Here is a 22,382-nt window from a genome sequence, read left to right on the forward strand (position 1 = left end):
TTTGTAATATGACATTATTTACTGGCACATACTGGAAGGCACAATATGACTATTTTGGCAATGTGGTAAGTTAGGTAATAATATAATGCTGGTCAGAACAAAATTAGGATCATACACTATTAAAATGGTAGGTAAAACTATAGGTAATTACCAATATTCTAAAATATGATTATTAAAATATACGATATCAAATGAACAAAGATTTTCCAACACAAAACATCCAGTAAACCGTATCTTGAAAAATTTCTACATTTATCTGTTTTTGTATGACACTCAAACAATTAAAATATCTTCTCACAGACACATTCAAACATCTTACAATATAAATAACAACATTGCAGTTTGGAAGACTACACTAAGTTAGTAGGGATGGCAGTTTGTACAGCTAAATGTCTGTCATAAGACAAAAAACCTACATAAATAATAACAAACTTTAAAATATTCAGTTAGTGACAAATATCAAAATAAATTATTTTTAAATTTGACTTATATGTTTTCATGTGTTTGTCTTTAAAACAAAAACATACACATAGAATAATACAAAGTACACGTATTATTTTAATATGCATTCTTTTGAACTGAAAAAGTTAACACCAATTTTGATGTATATCCTAAATTTATGGACAGACATTTGATATAAAACGGATGCACAATTGGGAACTACTGACATAAAAACTTCATTAAAAAAGTATTGAATCACAAAATCAGTAGACCCCTATAGTTAACTAAGAGCGTGTTTCACCATAATAAAAAATACTCATTTGTAATACAGCTTAGCATGTTGGTAGATAAACTGACCAACTATAGTAGAATCTTGTTGGCTCGACCTCAGAAGGGTCAAACACACGGCAACGCTCGAACCAAAAACGAAGTCCCGAGTTTTTTGTTTGGTAAACCCGTATATTAACTGATGATGGGTCGAACACATCCAGGGTCGACTATAAGCCTTCGCTCAAACTAAATTATTGGTCCCACTTGTGTTAATAGCTATATTTTCCTCAAAGTGGTGATCCATCAAATATCAAATGGTAAACCACCAAACAGGACCAATAATTTCTGCGTTTGCGCAGTTGGTTATTACAACCTTCGGATTAATTATTTAGGTGGAATGAACTATAGATGAATCGGGGAATCACAACTATAGCCATGCAATCCTTTCGTTACCACACTTATCATGTTGTTTGTTAAGCGGCTATCGGTAATGATCTTTCAAGTACAGCTCGTGTTACGGTAACTGTGAGATGAACCCTAATACCAAGCAAACAATTAGTGCACAAATGGGCCTCAGTAGGTATCAGGTCGTTTCGTAACCATACCGTTTCGTACCATACCAGTTCGTACCCAAAAGCATACCAGTTCGTACCCAAAGGCATACCAGTTCGTAACCAGATCGTCTGCTTAAAATAGCACAGCAAATGGTAGTGCAGGGTGCACATTACTTTCTACGTCCGTTCGGACTAAGCAAAAAGCAGATTGGACGTGTTGCGACAGATACTAAATATGTGTTAAAGCAAATGGATAAATTAAAACAAAAAGTTGTATTCTTCTATCAAAAATGTATTATATCGGACAATGTAGGCATTATTAGACCTAAAAAAAAGTTCACATTCCAAAAAAATGGGATATCAGATCTTATATATTTTTGTTATATGTGCGTGCGTATGCGCACGTAAGTACGTGTGCGTGTATGAATGTTTTTGTTTTGAGCATATCTACGTACGAAGAGAGGATCGGTCTTGCGAAATATTCCGATCGATATCTTGGAACGGTTATGCATAACAATAAACACCATCGCTGCACTGTGGAATCGACACCAAATTACAAGACAAAAGAATTGCTCTTTGGCTACGAAAAGGTATGCTTTTTGGTTATGAAACGGCATGCTTCAGTGATCCACAGCACATAATTGCTCATTTAATGCTTATAAAAGATACTGAGTGATTATTACAAAATTTGTTTTGCTAAATGTTACAATATGTTTGTAATATAACATTATAATTGTGTATTTAAAAAAAAAATTAATGTTAGGTGTAATGTATGACATTATTTAATTGGTTATGAACTAGTATGCTAGTGGTTACGAAATGGTATGGTACGAATGGGTTTGGGTACGAAACGTCTAGAAACCCCTCAGTATAAAGTGTTACTTTGAACACGACTACATTTCTCGAAAGTGAACATTGCTGGGGGGGTTTTGTTGTTGAAATATTCAAATTGTTTGGTAATAAATTCATTTAAATACAGATTACGAATTTGCCATTTATTGATTTTATTTCAGAACAATTACATGTATTACATAATTTGTATCTAATTCAGCTTTCTAACTGATGTTATGGAAATGTCCAATATTGACCGAATGGTTCGGTCGAACTACCCGATGGGTCAAACACTTTCTCGAGCATCGAGCATCGACAGGATTTGAGCCAACGGAATTCAACTGTATTAGATTTTGAACAAATTGACTAAAAAGTGAAGTAAATTATGACATATTTAAATAAAATAAATAACCCAGTAGTATAAATAATTTATAAAACAAATATACAGTATACTTCTCAATGTTGGCTAAAGCAAAATTCTTCCAGCATTGCCCTGATTGTAGTTATTAATGTCGGACAGCGTTGCCCTGATTGTAGTTATTAATGTCGGACAGCATTGCCCTGATTGTAGTTATTAATGTCTGACAGCATTGCCCTGATTGTAGTTATTAATGTCTGACAAACACCAATGCTTAATGTATCAGAAAATATGATAATTTTGTCCAAAATATTTTTCATTATCAGTATGTTATTTGTTCTATTGATAATTTCAATCCTTTCTCTTTTGAATGTCCCCAATCTCTGTGCATTCTAAATTCAAACTGCATTTAGTGAATGACTGTGTACTTTGTAAAATAAACTACATTAAACTTTCCAATGCCAAAAACTGATGACACAAATGTTAGTTTAAACAATGGACAAATGCATACAAATTAAAGCATAACCTGCCCACATAAGTAAAACCAGTACATGTCGACAGTAGGTCCTCCACATTTTCCCAGTACTAACGACTCATTAAATACACAAGCATTCTTGAGGTTTGTTTTTCTATACTCTCGACAACCACCATAGTTTTTTAACAAGAGAAATTACAACACAAATAATAATAAACATGTAAGTATTTGTCACAAGGTCACCTGAATGACTATTAAAACACAACCGTTAGGCCTACAGGTTTAAGAGAGTGTCACTGTAGGAATCAGGGTGCATCGATAAACACTCTCTTCTTGATGGGGGACTTGGACTTGTGAGAATCGGGTGATGGACTTGGTACAAAAGAACTGTTTGGGTGAGCCATGAGGGCAACGTCCGTCCTGTCATTCAAATGATCCTGTAAAAAACCCCCAAAAACATAACATTTAAAGGGACTGTCTCAAGCTTGTTGCCAATGTAAGATATTTCTGATTAGTAGAGATTTCTTTAACAAGTAAAATTATGTATTAACTACATTTTTTTTTTAATTTATAGTAACAGTGACTTTATATACTAGATATTTCTAGTTATCCCAAAAACTGTATTAGCTTTAATTTCATTTCATAAATTACCTCATTTTAAATGTTTTATATTTTAAAACGTCACCCTCATGCAAACAAGTGATTCAGATGTGTTGTCTATTTTGAAGAGTATTTCCCCAGTTAAAGTCACAGATTCTTGCTTCACTCTACTGTATTTATCTAAATGTATCACAAGGTTGTAGATGAACCAAACTTGGGTTTTTGACTTTAAATGTTTCATATTTTATATTTTAAAAACTCATCCTCATGCCTGAGTAATAAACTGATTTAGACTTATCATACAAATAAAACACATACTGGTAAAGGTAACATAAAAACAAAACTCTGAAATATTAATATATATGTCATGCATTTAAGAACTCAATGAATTAAGTCACCTGGACAATTAGAATGAATGAATTTACATAAAATTTTACCAAAGTGCCTTAGATGTATATCTATGAACATAACATAATTTGTTTTACCTTTATTCTTGTGAGTTTTTCTTCTAGTTCCATTTTATCACCTGGTGGATCCAGTTCCTTCCTACACTTTTCATATATGTTATCTATTGCCATAAAAATTATTCCTATTTCTGTTCTCTGCAATAAAAGAATGGAGGACATTAGTAGGTTAACATGAAATAGTATATGCAAAAAACATGAAACAACAATTGTTGATTATTTAATTTTTATTATATTTATTGAGGTTATAAACAGAAACAAATATAAAAAAAGGCAAAGCCAGTGTCACAAAATAGTGGATATATTCTTGTTTTGTTTATAATCCCATATTTGTAAAATAATTTGTGATGACCGTTTTAACTTAATTCATAATAAAATTTAAAAAGACAGTATTCATGTTGCATTTAAAACATTTTTTTTTTTTTCAGTTTGAAAACATAACTAACCATAATGGTGAGGAATAAAAATCAGATTAAAAATTTTGGGTTCCTTTTAGATCTGTCACTGAGATAGAATGTAGCATATTTCATTACTACATATTTCAATTTGTATAATATGCATGGTGGTTTTACTCAACGCTGCAAAGAGTAGGCTCACCCTTGATCTGAGTTCACCCTTGCTCATGTGGAAAGACTGTTCCATCTCTTCATTGCTTTCTACCTGGTCCTCATGGATGTCCTGTAACCGTGACAACTCACTGTTGTTGAACATCTTCAGTTTACTGTGTTCCTTGTTCAGCTCAGTCAGCTCACATTTCAACTCTTCCAACTGAAAACAGAAAAATAAAAAGTGAACATTGAAAGTGCATGTTTTAAAAGATGGAAACTAAATTTATTTAATTTATTTATGAAGCCAAGTATATACAAACTCTAAGATGATACGGTAGCAGCAACCACAACAAATGCAATCTTATAGACATGTACTTTTTAATAGCCAATTACAGCCAATGATGTATAATACATGGAGCATGGAACACTTAAAATAAGGCTACAGTATGCTCACATATTAATGGCATACTGAACAATACCATTATACAAAACTACATTTTTAAAATCAGAATTAATACAATTTTGGGGCAGGATTTAGTACAATGACAGAGCACTTGACTGAGATTCTATGGGTTGCTGGATCAATTACCCTTAATGGACTCAGATATTTGCCTAACCAATCAGTGTCTCACAACTGGTACATAAAAGGCCATGGTATGTACTGTCTTGTCTATTGGAAAGTGCATATAAAAGATCCCTTGCTGCTTTATCAATAGGAGTATCCTATATGTTAGCAGCAGGTTTTCTCTCTCTCTCTCTCTCTCTCTCTCTCTCTCTCTCTCTCTCTCTCTCTCTCTCTCTCTCTCTGTCGACCAAATGTTAAAATAACCATGTTATACAAGAATTAGATGGTTGTTAAAATATGTCATTAAACAATCTTTAAACATTCTTTTTCTTATATTTCCATTTCCTGACTACTTTGATTACACAATAGTCCTCACCTGGTCCTCAATGCGTTCCAGATGGCCAACAAGATCTAGGTTTGAATCGTTCAGTGTGCGGTGTCGCATCATCATTCCTTTGACCTTGTCTTCTGATGGAGGCAGGTAGTCTGTAAACCAACCAGATGAACAGACATTAAAGACATTCCACACATATCTCTGCCAGTGCTAAATACATCTAACTGATATGTATACAGTAGAACTGGTTCTTTGAGGAATTCATCATACAGTATAATCAATAATACCTATCATCTCTAAAAACAATAACAAAACAATATTTTGCATCCATTTGTTTTGTGCATCAGATGACCTACCAAAATACTGATGTTGCTGACAAATTACTGGTCTGGTCTTTGTTCATTTTAAAGGCTGTTAATATATTATTTAAGTTACAACATTTTATATTTGATGTCTTGATGTGTTGTTAGTTTAAGATGTAGCTATTGTTGAAAACTGATTAATTACCTTCAGGCATTGCATCGATGACCTGCATGAGGAAATCTTCATACTTTTTGTACTTCGCAAGTTTATTTTTCAAGTATTTGTGCCTGACAAAACAACAATACAATGTCAACTGCAATATTTTTATATACATAGAATATATTGGGATGATTTTTGAAAATGTTTGGATTTTTTAAAATAATTTCTTTTTCAAACATCATGTTATTCAAGGAGAGTTCAGGGGAAAACTGCAACAAAAATAATTTCTAGGTCAAACCTTATTTTCACTGGACTTATAAGGTCAGTATCAGATTTAGTGGAACCTGGCTATGTGATGTCAAATAATTTCATTTATTCTGTCTTGAACAAAAATAAGATCTTGAATATGATATTGAAACATCACAAATGCCTGAACTGAAACTCTTTAAAACATTAAAAATTAATCAAATCACTATGGAGATTATAAAATGAGTATATGGGCAACATAAAATTTATAAAACAGCTTTAAAACTGTTTTATTTCTTAAACAATCCTCAGTTTTATACTTTTCCCAGTAGGATCACCATGAGTACACAAGTATCCGGGCACGGGCTGAGTCTTGCATGACTTGAGTCCATTCACAGGACTCAAGTACCTGTACAAGGAAGAGTACTCTCATTTAATTATATTTTTGACATCATTTTGCAATATGCATACCGCCAGTTACATTATAGAGCTATGAGACATGGAGTGAAAACAAAAGTGGAACATGTGGAATGCAATACAAGGACATGATTTGACATCCACGTTCAGCACTGAAATTAAGATGCATAATGCTGTTTTACTTCATTCCTTAGTCTCATCGTCATCTTGTGTAAATGTTGGGTACATGGGTCCAGGTTGAGTTTTGACCCTTGAGTACTCAAGTTCAATATTTGAGACTTGGGTCCAGGTTGAGTTTGACCCTTGAATACTCAAGTTCAATATTTGAGACTCGGGTCCAGGTTGAGTTTGACCCTTGAGTACTCAAGTTCAGTATTTGAGACTTGGGTCCAGGTTGAGTTTGACCCTTGAGTACTCAAATTCAATATTTGAGACTCAGGTCCAGGTTGAGTTTGACCCTTGAGTACTCAAGTTCAGTATTTGAGACTCGGGTCCAGGTTGAGTTTGACCCTTGAGTACTCAAGTTCAATATTTTAGACTTGTGGAGGCCCTATTTCCCATAGCAAGACTAGTGTATACTTAATTACTTATTTACAATAGAAAAACAAATATACATAAAAACATACAAAAGTTATGGGGATAATTTTTACATGTTGTTAAATAGCAAATACCTGTCATGGAGCTCTTCCAACTGAGCCAGCAATACTTTAAGATCAGAATCTTTCTGCATGCGCAGTTTAACCTCTTGCTGGTACTTCTGAATAGCGCGCCGTCTCTTCGCCTCATTCTCTTGAATAAACTTCTCAAACTTCTCCACTCTGTCTTTCATCTGTTCAATAAATAACTATATTAACTCCTAGCAAATAAAGTCGTTCATCTATTATAGCAAATAACTATATTAACTCCTAGCAAATAAAGTTGTTCATCTATTATAGCAAATAACTATATTAACTCCTAGCAAATAAAGTTGTTCATCTATTATAACAAATAACTATATTAACTCCTAGCAAATAAAATCTTTCATATAATATAACAAATAAATCATTTTAAATTTAAGGTCACTATGTCTGTTTCATCAGTTATAATAAAAACTATTAACTTTATGTAAATAATAAGTAAAAGCACCCATATTGTATTTAATTTACAACAATAATAAGTAAAAGTAACACTAAAATATTCAGTTCAAGTAAATAATAAGTAAAAGCACCAATGATGTATTCAATTTATGTAAATAATAAGTAAAATTGTGCATATTCTATTTAGTTTATGTAAATAAGTAAATGTACCCCATAATGTATTAACTTTATGTGATAATACATAACTGTACCCATGCTGTATTAATTTTTTGTAAAAAATAAGTACCGTAAATGCACCCATACCATATTCAGTTTATATATATAAGAAAAAGAACCCATATTATATTCAGTTTATGTAAATAATAAGTAAAATTACTCAGTATTCAGTTTATGTATGTAAATTTAAAATTACCCATATTGTATTTAGTTTACATAAAAGTAAGTGTCCATATTGTATTCAGTTTATGTAAAAGTAAAAATACCCATATTGTGTTCAGTTTATGTATGTAATAAGTAAAAGTACCCATATTGTGTTCAGTTTATGTAAAAGTACCGTACCCGTTGTTGTTTCTTCTGAATCTCCACCTGCCGTTTGGCACACGCGTCCATACGTTCTCGGAAGTCTTGTCTCTTCTTCTCGAGGTCGGCGTGCACCTGCTGGACTTCCACATCTTTCTTCAGTAGGAGAGTCTTCTGTAGAGTGTTGATCCCAGTCTCCACCAGCTTCGCACCAGACTCCTTGACAACGGGGAACGCAGTAATATCATCTTCATCTTCTCTGGATTATTAAAACATTTACTAATTAATGCATTACATTTAAGCAATGTAATTGTTATTTTTAAATAACAAAAATGATGTTCTAACATGATTTTCTGCTTATTAAAATTAAAAAACAAAAGGATATTTGTTTCCACTTCAACTCGGCACATTTTAAACCAGCTACTTGGTATCTGACATATGCAGGGCCGTACCCTGACCAAAATCCATGGGGGGGCACTAAATTTTATAAATAATTTTTAACATACTATAAAGATTAAACATTTCTATGCTATTACTGGAGATATATAAAAAAATAAAAAAAGGACAAGATTCTCAGGGGGGGCAGCTGCCCCTCCCTGCCCCCCCGGAGGGTACGGCCCTGATATGGTTACTTTGACACTTTGTCAAGAGAGAGGAAAAGCATCTTCCACCACTTAGACTACCGGTACTACTTCTAAAAAGCAGTCAGGACTGTACACACCATGGCCTTTGATGTACCAGTTGGAAGGCACTAGTTGGGATGGGGGAAAACCTGAGCCAGTTGAGGGCAATTGATCCTGAAATCTTATTGACCTGAGGGAAGCAGTCAACCACTGAACTAGATTTATGGATGTAGTCCTGAACAACCAGATCAGCTCTTTGGGCAATCCTTCTAAAACTTTAAAGTCTAAGCTCAAATTTTTAATGATATCACTTTAAAAGTTTCATAAGCATGGGGCCAGGGATTTGAAGGAAAAAAATTCTTGTCATTCTTATCAAGTAGTAGTCAGTGATCTTTCAAGATAGATAGATAGATAGATAGATACATAGATACATACTTTCATAACAGATAGAAAAAGATAATGTTTTCCATAATTTTGATAGTAGAAAATCCACAATTGATTAAAAATTACCTGATGTCATGTCTTCTACAGAATTTTTTTTTTCTTTCACAAACTTAATTATAAAAAGATTGTTTAAAAAAAAAAAGGTTTTAAAATTTATCTAAAGCTTGGAACAAAAGCTGGGAAAAGGAAACAGCTGAACAGTTATGGCAATCTTTGATATATCAGTCTTGGAGCACTGGGTTGGAATGGGAAATACAAAATGGCTTTAGTGATGATGAATGATCAGACAATCAACTGCATCCCACTAAACGAAACCACATGACTCTCAGGGTTTGAATTTTACCATGGCACCAACTCTGTGAGTGCTGTGGTTGCCTCCTTACTTGCCAATGTGCCCCTAAAATCAGATGTCATTGCCACATTGCCCTTTATGTTGTATATGTATCTTTAATTGTTAAAAATAATTGGAATTTTCAAAAAATTGAGCTTGGAGAAACAATTTGCAAAAGTTTTGTTCATTGATTTTTAGAACAAAATAAGATTGCACTCAGTTTTGCTTCCTTGAAAAAAAAGTTTAGTGATGTCAAATACATGCATATCATTAATTTATAAATATAAACACTTAATGATCTACAATTATGAAGACTGTTTAAAGTTTAGTTGAACAACCCACTTTTAAACAAAAATTGAAATAGAACATTCACAAGCCATAATTCATCACTAGTAATTTACTAGTGTGTAATCTGCAAACTACATGAGGCTTTGCCAGATTAATCCAGGATCTGTTAAGGGATTACATTTCACACTTCAATGCATTCACCACCGTGTACCCGTCTCAGAAGGCGACTTCTGCATGCTCGTGTGCTACTATGGTGTTTACATAACAGTAAACCACCACGACACGGGAAATACATAAAACAGTGTGAAATATTGTACATCATAAACAATGTACGACGACAAACAACAATAAATTATGATTACATTAAAAATGCACGGGCCAGTAAACTGTCTACAGCTAGAGACGTCAAAACAATGTTATACAAATTGAGCACAATAAATAACATAAATATTTAATTTATCTTCTCACCGTTCGTGCAGCTGAGTCACGAATACGTTTCTCTTCTGGTTGTCTAGGTCAAGTTTGTAAGTTCTTGTCGCCATTATTCCCGATCGGTAGTGAAAACGAAATTACGACAAAAAATAATAGTCCATTATGAAAGGTCGTTATAATTATTTCTCGCCACCGTGGTCCACCATTGTTAAACAAGTCTGTGCAACCAGCGCACCTTGGTGATGGTCATGTGACTTGTGTACGGCTGTTTTCAGTTCATGTGATTTACCTTACAAATTCTATAGCTAACGATCTATAATAGACTTGTCCCAATACTAGTCATTCTACATAGGCCAACTATGTATTAAAAAAAAAATAGTTTTTAGTACACTCATGTCCTTTAGATCAGGGCCGTAACTAGCGGGGGGAGGGAGGGGGTGGGGGGTGGGGCAGTTGTCCCCCAGAATTTTTTTTCGGGAAAGCATTCTAGAAACTTAAAAAGAAAGAAAGAAATGTTTTATTTAACGACACACTCAACACATGTTATTTACGGTTATATGACGTCAGACACATGGTTAAGGAACATACAGATTTTGAGAGGAAACCCGCTGTCGCCACTACATGGGCTACTCTTTCCGATTAGCAGCAAGGGATCTTTTATTTGCGCTTCCCACAGGCAGGATAGCACAAACCATGGCCTTTGTTGAACCAGTTATGGAGCACTGGTCGGTGCTAATATGTATATTATATATTTGATACATAACGTACTGTACAGGCCCGTAGAAACGGGGTGGGGGGTGGGGTGGGGGGGGGTGAGGTGTTCTACTCTATATAAATTAATATAAAAATATAGTTTGTGCCACCCCACCCCAACATTAGAGGCTTTGCCCCCCGCCCCCACCTCCCACCCCACACTGCAGACATCGTTCCTACGGGTCTGCTGTAATTAACTGCAAATTCATGATGGTTAACATGCAAAAGAACAGAACGGAATTTTATTTGAACTGGGATCATACAAAATGCGACATGAGCAAACAACTGTACATAATAAATACATCTAAGCCTACGTAGTTTAAGGAGCGGGACATAGCCCAGTGGTAAAGCGTACGCCTGATGTGCGGTCGGTTTGGGATCGATCCCCGTCGGTGGGCCCATTGGGTTATTTCTCGTTCCAACCAGTGCATCACGACTGGTATATCAAAGGCCATGGTATGTGCCATCCTATCTGTGGGATGGTGCATATATAAAAGATCCCTTGCTAGTAATGAATAAAATGTAGTGGGTTTCCTCTCTAAGACTAACTGTCAAAATCACCAAATGTTTGACATCCAATAGCCGATGATGAATAAATCAATGTGCTCTAGTGATGTCGTTAAACAAAACAAACTTTAACGTAGATTAGTGTAGTGATTTAAATGTTTTCAAAATACGGTTCAGAAATATCCATTAGTTTGTAACCTAATATTCATGCCACACAAAACAGCACCTCTTCTTGAAGGAAGGGGAGTCAGAACTTGGGCCCATGACAGGCATGCGCTATAACAGCTTGCTCTGAATGTGCATGTTAAGCCACTAGACCTTGGAAAACAGACCACAGTATTTACAAATATTTGGTTCATCAAAATAATACTTTAAAATAAGCTTTTTGCTTTTCTGAAAAAAAAGTGATGACATTATATATACTCTCTCTTTTTAAAACCTTGGCTACGGCCCTAGCATAATCTAAGATACTCTGATAAGGACACGTGACCTTAACAAGCTGATTAAACTGTAATCAAGTGATAAAACAGATTTTACTAGTTCAGACGGATTTTCTTATCAGTGTCGAATTTGTTACAAAGATGAAGGTATGTATTTGATTTTCTCGCATTATTTATTCTATAGAGATTATTATACGAGCTTGTGTGTCGTACTGATTTTACGAAACGAGTGTGAGGATTTTTGTATTGCCCGAGCAAGAGCGAGGGTAATACATGAATCCTGACACGAGTTTCGTAAAATCAGTACGACTCACACGCAAGTGTAATAATTTCTTTATTATCCATATTATTATTGTTGTTTTCTTTATGAATAACAAGACCCAACTCAAAATGTTTCAGCCACAACCAGAAGGAGACGACAAAATGACGTCATATTTCAAATGCACAGTCTGAACTAGGACTGGAGAAGCAACATCATGTTATGACGTCGCTTCGTATGATTATTATTAACTCGGTTATGTTGAACCATATGGATAATAAAAAATTATTATTACATGAATAAATTCCACCAAGCAGCCCATACGTACATCGCTTTACGAAGTGATCATAGCGTTAAGATCACCTTTAGAGCATAAGGTAGCTAAGATTGCTTTGTAAAACGGGGCCGTGATATTTGTTTAAGCTGCAGTTACAACAACTTTAGTGATTCACCTCCCAAAAAGCTAAGTTTGGTCGCGTTCCCATTCATAAAGTATATACAAAAGTATATACAGACTATTCCCAAAGAATCTGGGGCCGATTTCATTAAATATCGTAAGTTTACGTCTGCTACTAGCAGTTATACAGGTCGTGCGTTTACACGTGTTCGGTCCATCCAGAACTTTTATTACAGTTTCTACGTGATACTGAATTTTATTGTAAATTTTAATTGTATCTATCTGTGATATTTGTATTTTTGCACAGTCCTTTACACTGTGTTTTTATTTACATCTTGAATTTTTATATTGATGTGATTCAACATTTAATGTTTTGCTTTTACCATAGTGTGACACCCGCTGGGGTGTCATTAAACATTCATTCATTCATTCATTCATTCATTACACGTGTTTGGCGTCGATTTCACGTAGAAAATTGCTTCTTTACGGATGATGGAGCATTTTAAAGACAAAAGAAAATGAAATGTGTATTTCTAACTGTATTTGTTGTATTATAATAGTAATAAGAATTGTGGTTTAGTCGTAGATTTACCTTTACGTGCAAAACTAGGCTTACGATGTTTTGTGAAATTGGGCCATGGGGCCTAATTCACAAAGCTCTCTGAGGCTCTGCTAGACAACAAAGCATCCTCTTTGCAAGTCTTTTAGCATTGCACTGCAATATCGCTAAGTTGCGATATTTTAGTGAATTAGGTCCCAAGACTACTGCATCTTCAACAAGATTTCAGGACCTATACAGTTATGACCTATAGATCAAGATTAAAGACTAATGTTTCGCAAACACCTGGCATCATCACTGTTTTGACAGTGTTTCATGAGTGCATATACCATCGCAGTTGCTATATATATATCCACAGAGTTCTGCCTTGTGCATGTTTAAATTGGTCGTACCAGACAAGGAAGGATGTACATCGTCTTGGGGTGTACAGTCCATCTATCTACAGACACAACACACGACAGCGCTTTCTGGTAACAGTCACGACCTTGCCAAAAAGTCCTTTTGACTCTTGTTTTGTTTAGAGAAACAGATTTTGATTATGGTAATGGTTTTGCATGTTTAGATTTCGTTACAAGGTACAATCACAATATCACTGTTTTTAAAGGTACTGGTCACAGTTCTCGTGTCCGTGTTCGTGGTTCAGACGATGGCGGGGGAGGTGGTGATGCGGAGGAGACGGAACCAAGTTCTTCCGTCCACAAAGTTCATTACCATGGTAACGCGGACATCACGACTTGACTACGACAAATTGGACATGTGTCCAGTGTGTATCGACTTCGCCGATGAAGCTATTGAGATGTTGACAGAGCTAGCATTAGGTATATTGTCCAATATATATATCCGGCTGCCCAAAACAAGATGAACGCTACTTTACTGATTAATAACTTGGAAAGTATTTATACCAGTATAATAATATTCTGTACTTCATTTTTGGTGGTTATTACCCATGTTCAAAGTAAATATTTCAAGTACACAGGTTGAATACCTCATAAGTAACAAGAGAATCAAACTTGCATGTTAAAAGATGTAATGCCGGAGTCACATACACTTAGGGTGGTGAATATCTGGTGCTCAGTGAGTACCACTGTGTGTCACTGTGATGACATCTGTAAAGTCAAAGTCAAAGTTTGTTTTGTTTAACGACACCGCTAGAGGACATTGATTTATTAAACATCGGCTATTGGATGTCAATCATTTGGTAATTTCGACATATAGTTTCAGAGAGGAAACCCGCCACACTTTTCCATTAGTAAAACGGGATTTTTTATATGCATCATCCCACAGACAGGATAGCACATTCCACGGCCTTTGATATACCAGTCGTGGTGCATTGGCTGGAACGAGAAATAGCTCAATGGGCCCACGGACAGGGATCGATCCCAAACCGATCGCGCATCAAGCGAGCGCTTTACCACTGGGCTACATCCCACTCCTCTGTTAGTCAAATGCCAATTGTCAAATGCAGGTAGCCTGTTAGATTATGTTTCGACTTATTTTCACTGAAAATCTTTAATAGTACTGATTACTCCAAGATTTGGAGAAACGGTTTTCAGTAACGGTCTCAATAAGGCTGACAAAGCTAAGATTAAAGCTTGTTTTATTGAAAAGGGATAAGGAGCAAAACGATTATTGAATACATTTTTCGGGAAAAGATTGAAAGATAAGTTCTGTATACTATCTCATCGAGATTAAAAACACTGACTAAATAAGAAACCGGGGTCAGTGTGTCAATAGGACGAGGAATACAATGATAATTTTTAAAACTAAAATAAGGCAACTTGAATCAGCTTTTTAGCATTACATCGTTTGATATACAATTTTGATTCTGTCACTATTTAAAACGCATTCTACCTATTTACTTGAAATTTTTACCAAAAATGAATAATACCCATAATGATATCAGATAATTTTCATGTTTGTTTTGTTTAACGACACCACTGGAGCACATTGATTTATTAATCATCGGCTATTGGATTTTAAACATATGGTCATTTTGACACAGTTATAGAGAGGAAACCCGCTACATTTAGTAGCAAGGGATCTTTTTTATGCACCATCCCACAGACAAGATAGCACATACCACGGCCTTTAACATACCAGTCGTGGTGCACTGGCTGGAACGAGAAATTGCCCAATGGGCCCACAGTCGAGGATCGATCCTAGACCGACCGCGCATCAGGTGTGCGCTTTACCATTGGGCTAAATGTAGGTCTGTAGACAGGGTGTTTGAAGGTGAAGGGGGATTTAACAGGCGAATACGCACTCAGTATTTTGACTTATCCAACGTAATTGCTACATAATAAAACAGACATTTATTTTTAATTATAACGCTTGTAAATACTTTTGTTGTATTATTTCCAGATATAGGCGTCTTGGATTCGTGCCAAGTATTGTGTGATGCTCTAGCCTCTAAAACAGGAAGCCAAATTCTAGGGGTGCTTTGTCAAATTTTCTGCGACATCGAAGGTATCAACGAGTTTGTGAAGATTTTACAAAAGTGAGGCCTATATACGATAGTGATTGTATATATTTAGCTTTATGCTTTAGTAAAGTGAACCTGCGATGTCTTTTCGTTAAAAATATTCGTCCTCCATTTTGTGTCATACACAGGGTTGCAATACACACGCACACTCGTACTGTGAGTGTTTTCAAGGTGCAACGAATGGGACAGAAGTTGTTCCACCTTATCAGTCACCTTGTATCAACATTGTTTATGGCCCTGTCACACTGTAGCGTATCGTACTAGCGTATGTCAGCGTATGAAAAATATCACTCATACGCTGGTATACGCTGACATACGCTATGGGTACGTTAGGCATAGGCTGTATACGTTTGAAGGACGGTGGCATACGCTGGCATACGGCGAGGTAGAAAATAATTTTTAAGCATGTTTAAACATTTTGTGCGTACTCCGACGTATGGTTTATACGCTAAGCATACGTTAGGCAGACACTGAATACGCTAGAGGTATGTGACTCCTAGGTCGAGTACGCTGGTCGTACGCTGGCATGAAGGTATTGATAGCGCATTGATAGCGCATGAGTAACGTACTTCTAACATATGTCTGACGTATCTGCAACGTATATAGACATCTTAGCGTATGCCTGACGATTGAGTAACTTAATTAACGTACAACTAGCATATGATTGGCGTCTGGCCAGCGTATACCCAGCGTATTGCCAGCGTTTTGAGAAAGTGTACATATAGGTTCCCATTTCTAGCTCTTCTTCACTTCTTCGTGGACCTCGGACGAGAGACGATGGAGGTAACTCTTCTCCAACACCAGCATGATCTGATGAATTTGGCAGTTCACCACATCCAAGATAACAGGAGAAGGAGGAGAAGAAGAAGAAGAAGAAGACGTGAAGTCTGGGTGAGGCCATGGATCGGCAGGCGACGGCAGTTTGGCCTCTACGACCAGCTTCTGGTGGAGCTAAGATCCTTCAAGAACTTCATGCGGATGCCCCCCGAGATGTTCGATGAGCTGCTAGCCAGAGTGGGTCCCAGGATCACCAAACAACACACCTGGTCCAGGGAGCCCCTGGAGCCTGGACTGAAGCTCGCACTGACTTTACGCCACCTTGCCTCTGGGAGCAAGTATTCAACCATGAAATACGGATGGAGGGTCCCCCACAACACCCAGTCACTCATTGTCAGAGAGGTCTGCCAAGCCATCATCGATGAGTACATGCCCGAGGTGATGAACTGCCCCACCACTCCTGAGGGATTGCGTGCCATGTCTGACAAGTTCCTCCAGAAGTGGAACTTCCCCCATACATGTGGAGCACTAGATGGGAAGCACATTGCCTGCAAGTGTCCTCCAAAGAGTGGTTTCCAATACTTCAACTATAAGGGATTCTACTCTGTTGTACTCATGGCCCTTGTAGACGCGGATTACAAGTTCATCTGGCCAGACCCCGGCGGTACAGGATCAGCATCAGACGCACAGATCTACAATAACTCTGAAATCAAGGAATTTGCTGAAGACGGTACCATCGGATTCCCGGCCCCAGATACTCTACCCAATGACTACCAGGATGTCCCCTACTTCTTCATCGACAACGATGCCTTCGCCCTCCGAGAGACCACGATGAAGCCATACAGCCTCCGGGATCTGGACAATGAAGAGAGGATATTTAACTACAGGCTTTCCCGCGACAGGAGGGTGGTTGAAAATGCCTTCGGCATCCTGGCATCCATACGCAGAGTACGCTGGCCATACGCTGGTCACACGCTGACATACGCTGGTCATACGCTGTCATACGCTAGCCATACGCAGAGTACGCTGGCCATAGGCTAACATTTCCTGACATTCGCTAGTCATACGCTGGCCATACGCTACTCATACGCTACGCATAGGTTAAATACGGTAAGTATACGCACAATTCTGCATTTTCAAGGGCTTCTTGTGCGTATCAAAATTATTTTATGAATTTTCATACGCAACTCATACGTTTCTCTCATACGCTATAGTGTGACAGGGCCATTAGATATTAATTCATGAGTACATAAAAAAGGCTCTTAAAGTTTAATTAGACATTCATAAAACACGAAAGGTCTCAACATCATGGAAGAATATTTATCCATATAAATTGATATGACATTTAGTTTATTGCATTTGCATCATTATAAAAATGACCTATACAGTGCGGAGTCATTCTTTTCAACACACTGGTAAAGTTTAAGAAAACAAAGTGGTGTTGGGATGTTTTATAATTCAAGGGTGCAATTCAAGTGATGAGTGGAACATGAGACAATTTTATTTAAATCTTTTTTTGCATATATAATAATAATTATTATTATTGTTATACTAATAATGTTTCTACAGATGTGCTGTAATTAGGCTTTAATTTTGTATGTTGTTTTTATCTTTCTCATAATTGAATTGATAAATATGTTTGTGATGATAACAGTTTTAAAGAAATAGGGCAAGAAGGGGAGAAAGGATGACGTGATAGAGCAAGAGAGAGAGAGAGAGAGAGAGAGAGAGAGAGAGAGAGAGAGAGAGAGAGAGAGAGAGAGAGAGAGAGAGAGAGAGAGATGTATTCAAATATTCACATTCTCGTATAATTATTATAAACACTTTCTGACACACACACAAGCGTAAACATTGGCTTAAATATGTTTTAATATTTAGGTTTTTTTTTTTTTTTTTTTTTTTTTTTGTTTAAATCTAGGTGTGTTTTATTTTCAACAGGGTAGATCTGGACGACATCTATTTCTGCGAGCTTGTCAAGGGATGTCCAGTCTTTGATGGAGGAGATGCCCACATCACTGAACTCACCATCAGTCCAGTGTCCGGCCCACGAGGTAAGATACGGAAATAATTTAACCCTTTTTAGTGTGCTGCAGTACAGTGCATCATCCATATCCACAATTCACATCAGTAGTCGAAATGATTAGGGACGTTTCTGTAATGATCATATTGAATGGAGATTGGAGATACTTTCAAGGGATACCAGGTATCTGTAACATCCCATAAAATAATGTGGCATTATATTTACATGAAATTTGTTTTCTAATGGACACACTATGAACCAGATTGATATCTTGCTTGCTGCTCATTAGAGCACTGTTACTTGGTCTCGTTTTACCATTATACATGTATTGCCTATAGTTCCAGATAGTAAACAAAGAATGATCCATTGCAGGTTTAGACTGTAAATATATTTTATTATTATCTTATTTTCACTTTGTAGGTAAAAGGGAGATAGACTTCACATATATGACCAAAAATGGAACCGGAACTGGACAAATAGATATACAAGTTATTACAGTGGATAAATTTCCAGTAGGTGAGGAGTCAAAGAGGTATCCAGCAAATCATGACAATTTAGAAATTTATGCTAATAATGCCAGGTACATATACAGTAGCATCTCGTTGGGTTGAACTCGGAAGGGTCGAATACACCGCAACACTCGAACCAAAAACGAAGTCAATACAATACAATACAATATTGTTTTTTCTCCAATATACAAGTATGTTTACTGGACATGTCAAGTGAATACTGGGGATATGTGTGAGTGCGTGTGCATGAGGACGTGCATGTGTGTCTGCACCCATCTGGACCCAATTTCATAAAGCACCGTAAGCCCAGTTATGCACGTAAATGTAAATCTACGACTAAACCACAACTCTTTATTACTATTAAAAATATAGCTAATATAGTCTGAAATACAATTATTTCAGTTTCTTTTGTCCTTGAAATGCTCCATCTTTCACAATGATGTAAATGTTCTACATGAAATGGATACCAAACATATGTAAACGTATGACCTAGTAGTAGAAGTAAAGTTACGATGTTTTGTGAAATTGGCTCCTGGACATCAGTAAGGTTTAGTTATAACGTTTAACCGGTATAACTCCTAGTAGCAGACGTAAAGTTACGATGTTTTGTGAAATTGGCTCCTGGACATCAGTAAGGTTTAGTTATAACGTATTACCGGTATAACTCCTAGTAGTAGACGTAAAGTTACGATGTTTTGTGAAATTGGCTCCTGGACATCAGTATGGTTTAGTTATAACGTTTAACCGGTATAACTCCTAGTAGCAGACGTAAAGTTACGATGTTTTGTGAAATTGGCTCCTGGACAGGTTTAATTATAACGTTTAATACTTTATGTCTTCCTTGCAATGTAAATTAATTTAGCAAAACACCAAACCTTGTGTGTTTTATTTTCCAGACTCAAGACTCTTCAACAAAGCCGGCGATCCAGGCAACTACTCGTTTAAGTTCATACTAGACACCACGGGTGACTGCGATCCTCCGTGTGAAGAGTGGCAGAAAGGCAACTACACACTCATAGCATGTTAGTACATGTACTTATTGCACTTATCTTTTCAGAAGCACGTTATAAGGTCAAACCTGATCAAGATTACGGCCACCTGTATTGAGCAGCCACCTGTATTAAGAGGCCACATTTTAAATTGTTTATTCTCCCAAATCATCAAATATAGTACAAACTAACCTCTATTACTCAGCCATTTGTCTAAAAATGCCATTTTGCGATACCCCACTTGGTGACTGCTGAACACAGTTTGACTGTACTTCTGTACTTACTACTTGTACTTCTGTTGTACTTACTAACGATAAATATATGGGGGTTAATTCATAAAGGGTTTGGGAATGGTTGAATGGTTTTAAACTTTCGTTAATTGTTTTAAGCAGATTTTCTTTATGGAAATGTTTTTTGTAATACTCCAAAATAATTGTTTTCATAATTATAAAAATGCATATACCTCTGCGAAGTAACGGTTCTCTAGCGAAGACCTAAGACGGTATTTCCCCGTTTAAACATCAACACTTTAGTTTCACTCTGTTTAACTTTATCCAGATATGTTACAGGTTTGAAGATTAACCAAACTTAATATCTATTTTCATGGGCTGAAACTTGGGTCTGTGCCTTTAAGTAGACATTTTAACACTGTAGAAATAAAGTTTTAAACGACCTGCCTAGTTGACACTAATAATGTGTTCATTTTGTTTGTATTTCCAGCTGTTTGTAATGGTGAATGTGGCAGCAAACATCCACACAGCGCGATATACGACACTAGATCCGTGAAATTCACCATTACCGGCGACAAGAATTAATCACAGACAACAGTTATGCTACAAAGTATCATGACATTTATATTTATAATCATATGAACAATAACAATATAAAACTTCTATAAAAGAGAAGAGAAGAATTCATCCCGATAAATGTTTTGCAAGATATCTGATTTTGAAAGCTTTGTTTTTGTTGCCATTGACGACAACGAGAAAACATCCATCACAATGTGATAATAACTCCTTATCAGTTGACAATCAACGTCGATGTCACAACTTATATGGTTTATAATTCACATATGTTTCCAAGTTCAATCTAACCAACTCATTCAGGGTTGTAACCTACTTAGCCTAAAACAATTAGATCCGGGGGAGGGGGTCAACAAAAATATAAAAATAAAGAAGAAGAAAAATCGAGACACAGTACAATAATATGAGTTTCTCCAGTTGGCAAAAATGGCACTTTTAAACTATAGAAGAAACGTGGGTTTTTGTTTGTTTTCATTTTATAGTGATGAGGGTGCAATTGCAAGCCAGTGTGTTCGCAATGTTCATTGACAGTGGGAGATTTGTTGCCATTGATTGTGTAATAAAATTATGAAACACAAATGTATGTATTGTTGTATTTTTAGTTAAATTGATAATTTAATGAAAATAATTTTGCGAATGTAGACCTAGACAGTAGTAACGAAAGGATTACTGTTAGTCACCGTAACAAGCGTCCAATCAATCAATTAATCAGTCAAATAATCAGTCGTCCAGTTGACACGTACTTACATTCACTGGACGTTCAAACACGTCTGTATAATGCTAGTGTCAAGTTCAAGTTCTTTAAATTTTTACAACTTATCAGCATAATACAATGTACAACAAAATAATAAATATATATAAGATATGTACAGGATTATATGGAGAGTGATTTAGTAAATAATAATAATAATAATAAATAATAATAATTAGTAAATTATCATGACAACCCATAGGCGTCAGTCATGACAACCCACAGGCATCGTGACAACCCATAGGCGTCAGTCATGACAACCCACAGGCATCGTGACAACCCATACGCGTCATATCAACCCATAGGAAGGAAGGAAATGGTTTATTTAACGACGCACTCAACACATTTTATTTACAGTTATATGGCGTCGGACATATGGTTAAGGACCACATAGATATTGAGGGAAGAAACCCGCTGTCGCCACTTCATGGGCTACTCTTTTCGATTAGCAGCAAGGGATCTTTTATATGCACCATCCCATAGACAGGATAGCACATACCACGGCCTTTGATGTACCAGTCGTGGTCCACTGGCTGGAGCGAGAAATAGCCCAATGGGCCCACTGACGGGGATCGATCCCAAACCAACCGTGCATCAAGCAAGCACTTTACCACTGGGCTACGTTTCGCCCCTAACAACCCATAGGCATCATGACAATCCATTGACATCGGAAGATAACAGCGTGGGGTGGGGCAAAATATTATTTCAATATCCACCTGAGTGAGGGTATGTATTATTTTTAGTCCTTTTATATCAAGGCAATCTGGAATTATTGACAAAAAAATAAAAACTCTTAAAGTTTTTCTGGAATGGGGCGGGACGTAGCCCAGTGGTAAAGCGTTCGCTTGATGCGCGGTC

The 22,382-nt window shown here is 36.4% G+C and overlaps 2 protein-coding genes across 2 annotated transcripts; one reads left to right on the plus strand and one right to left on the minus strand.

Moving 5' to 3' along the window:
• Nucleotides 1-10,505, minus strand: LOC121371304 (cilia- and flagella-associated protein 73-like). Its single transcript, XM_041497106.1, has 8 exons — nt 10,315-10,505; nt 8,200-8,419; nt 7,237-7,394; nt 5,948-6,030; nt 5,483-5,592; nt 4,591-4,761; nt 4,015-4,131; nt 1-3,366 (listed from the first exon to the last, which is right to left on the minus strand). The coding sequence occupies exons 1-8, from the start codon at nt 10,386-10,388 to the stop codon at nt 3,235-3,237; spliced, it is 1,065 nt and encodes a 354-aa protein (XP_041353040.1). The 5' UTR covers nt 10,389-10,505; the 3' UTR covers nt 1-3,234.
• Nucleotides 10,506-13,800: 3,295 nt separating this feature from the next.
• LOC121372337 (countin-3-like) lies at nt 13,801-21,352 on the plus strand. Its single transcript, XM_041498638.1, has 6 exons — nt 13,801-14,011; nt 15,555-15,690; nt 18,391-18,503; nt 18,893-18,988; nt 19,878-20,003; nt 20,691-21,352. The coding sequence occupies exons 1-6, from the start codon at nt 13,840-13,842 to the stop codon at nt 20,783-20,785; spliced, it is 738 nt and encodes a 245-aa protein (XP_041354572.1). The 5' UTR covers nt 13,801-13,839; the 3' UTR covers nt 20,786-21,352.
• Nucleotides 21,353-22,382: the final 1,030 nt, after the last annotated feature.

This window comes from Gigantopelta aegis, chromosome 4, assembly GCF_016097555.1.
Source record: "Gigantopelta aegis isolate Gae_Host chromosome 4, Gae_host_genome, whole genome shotgun sequence".
NCBI lineage: Eukaryota > Metazoa > Mollusca > Gastropoda > Neomphalida > Peltospiridae > Gigantopelta > Gigantopelta aegis.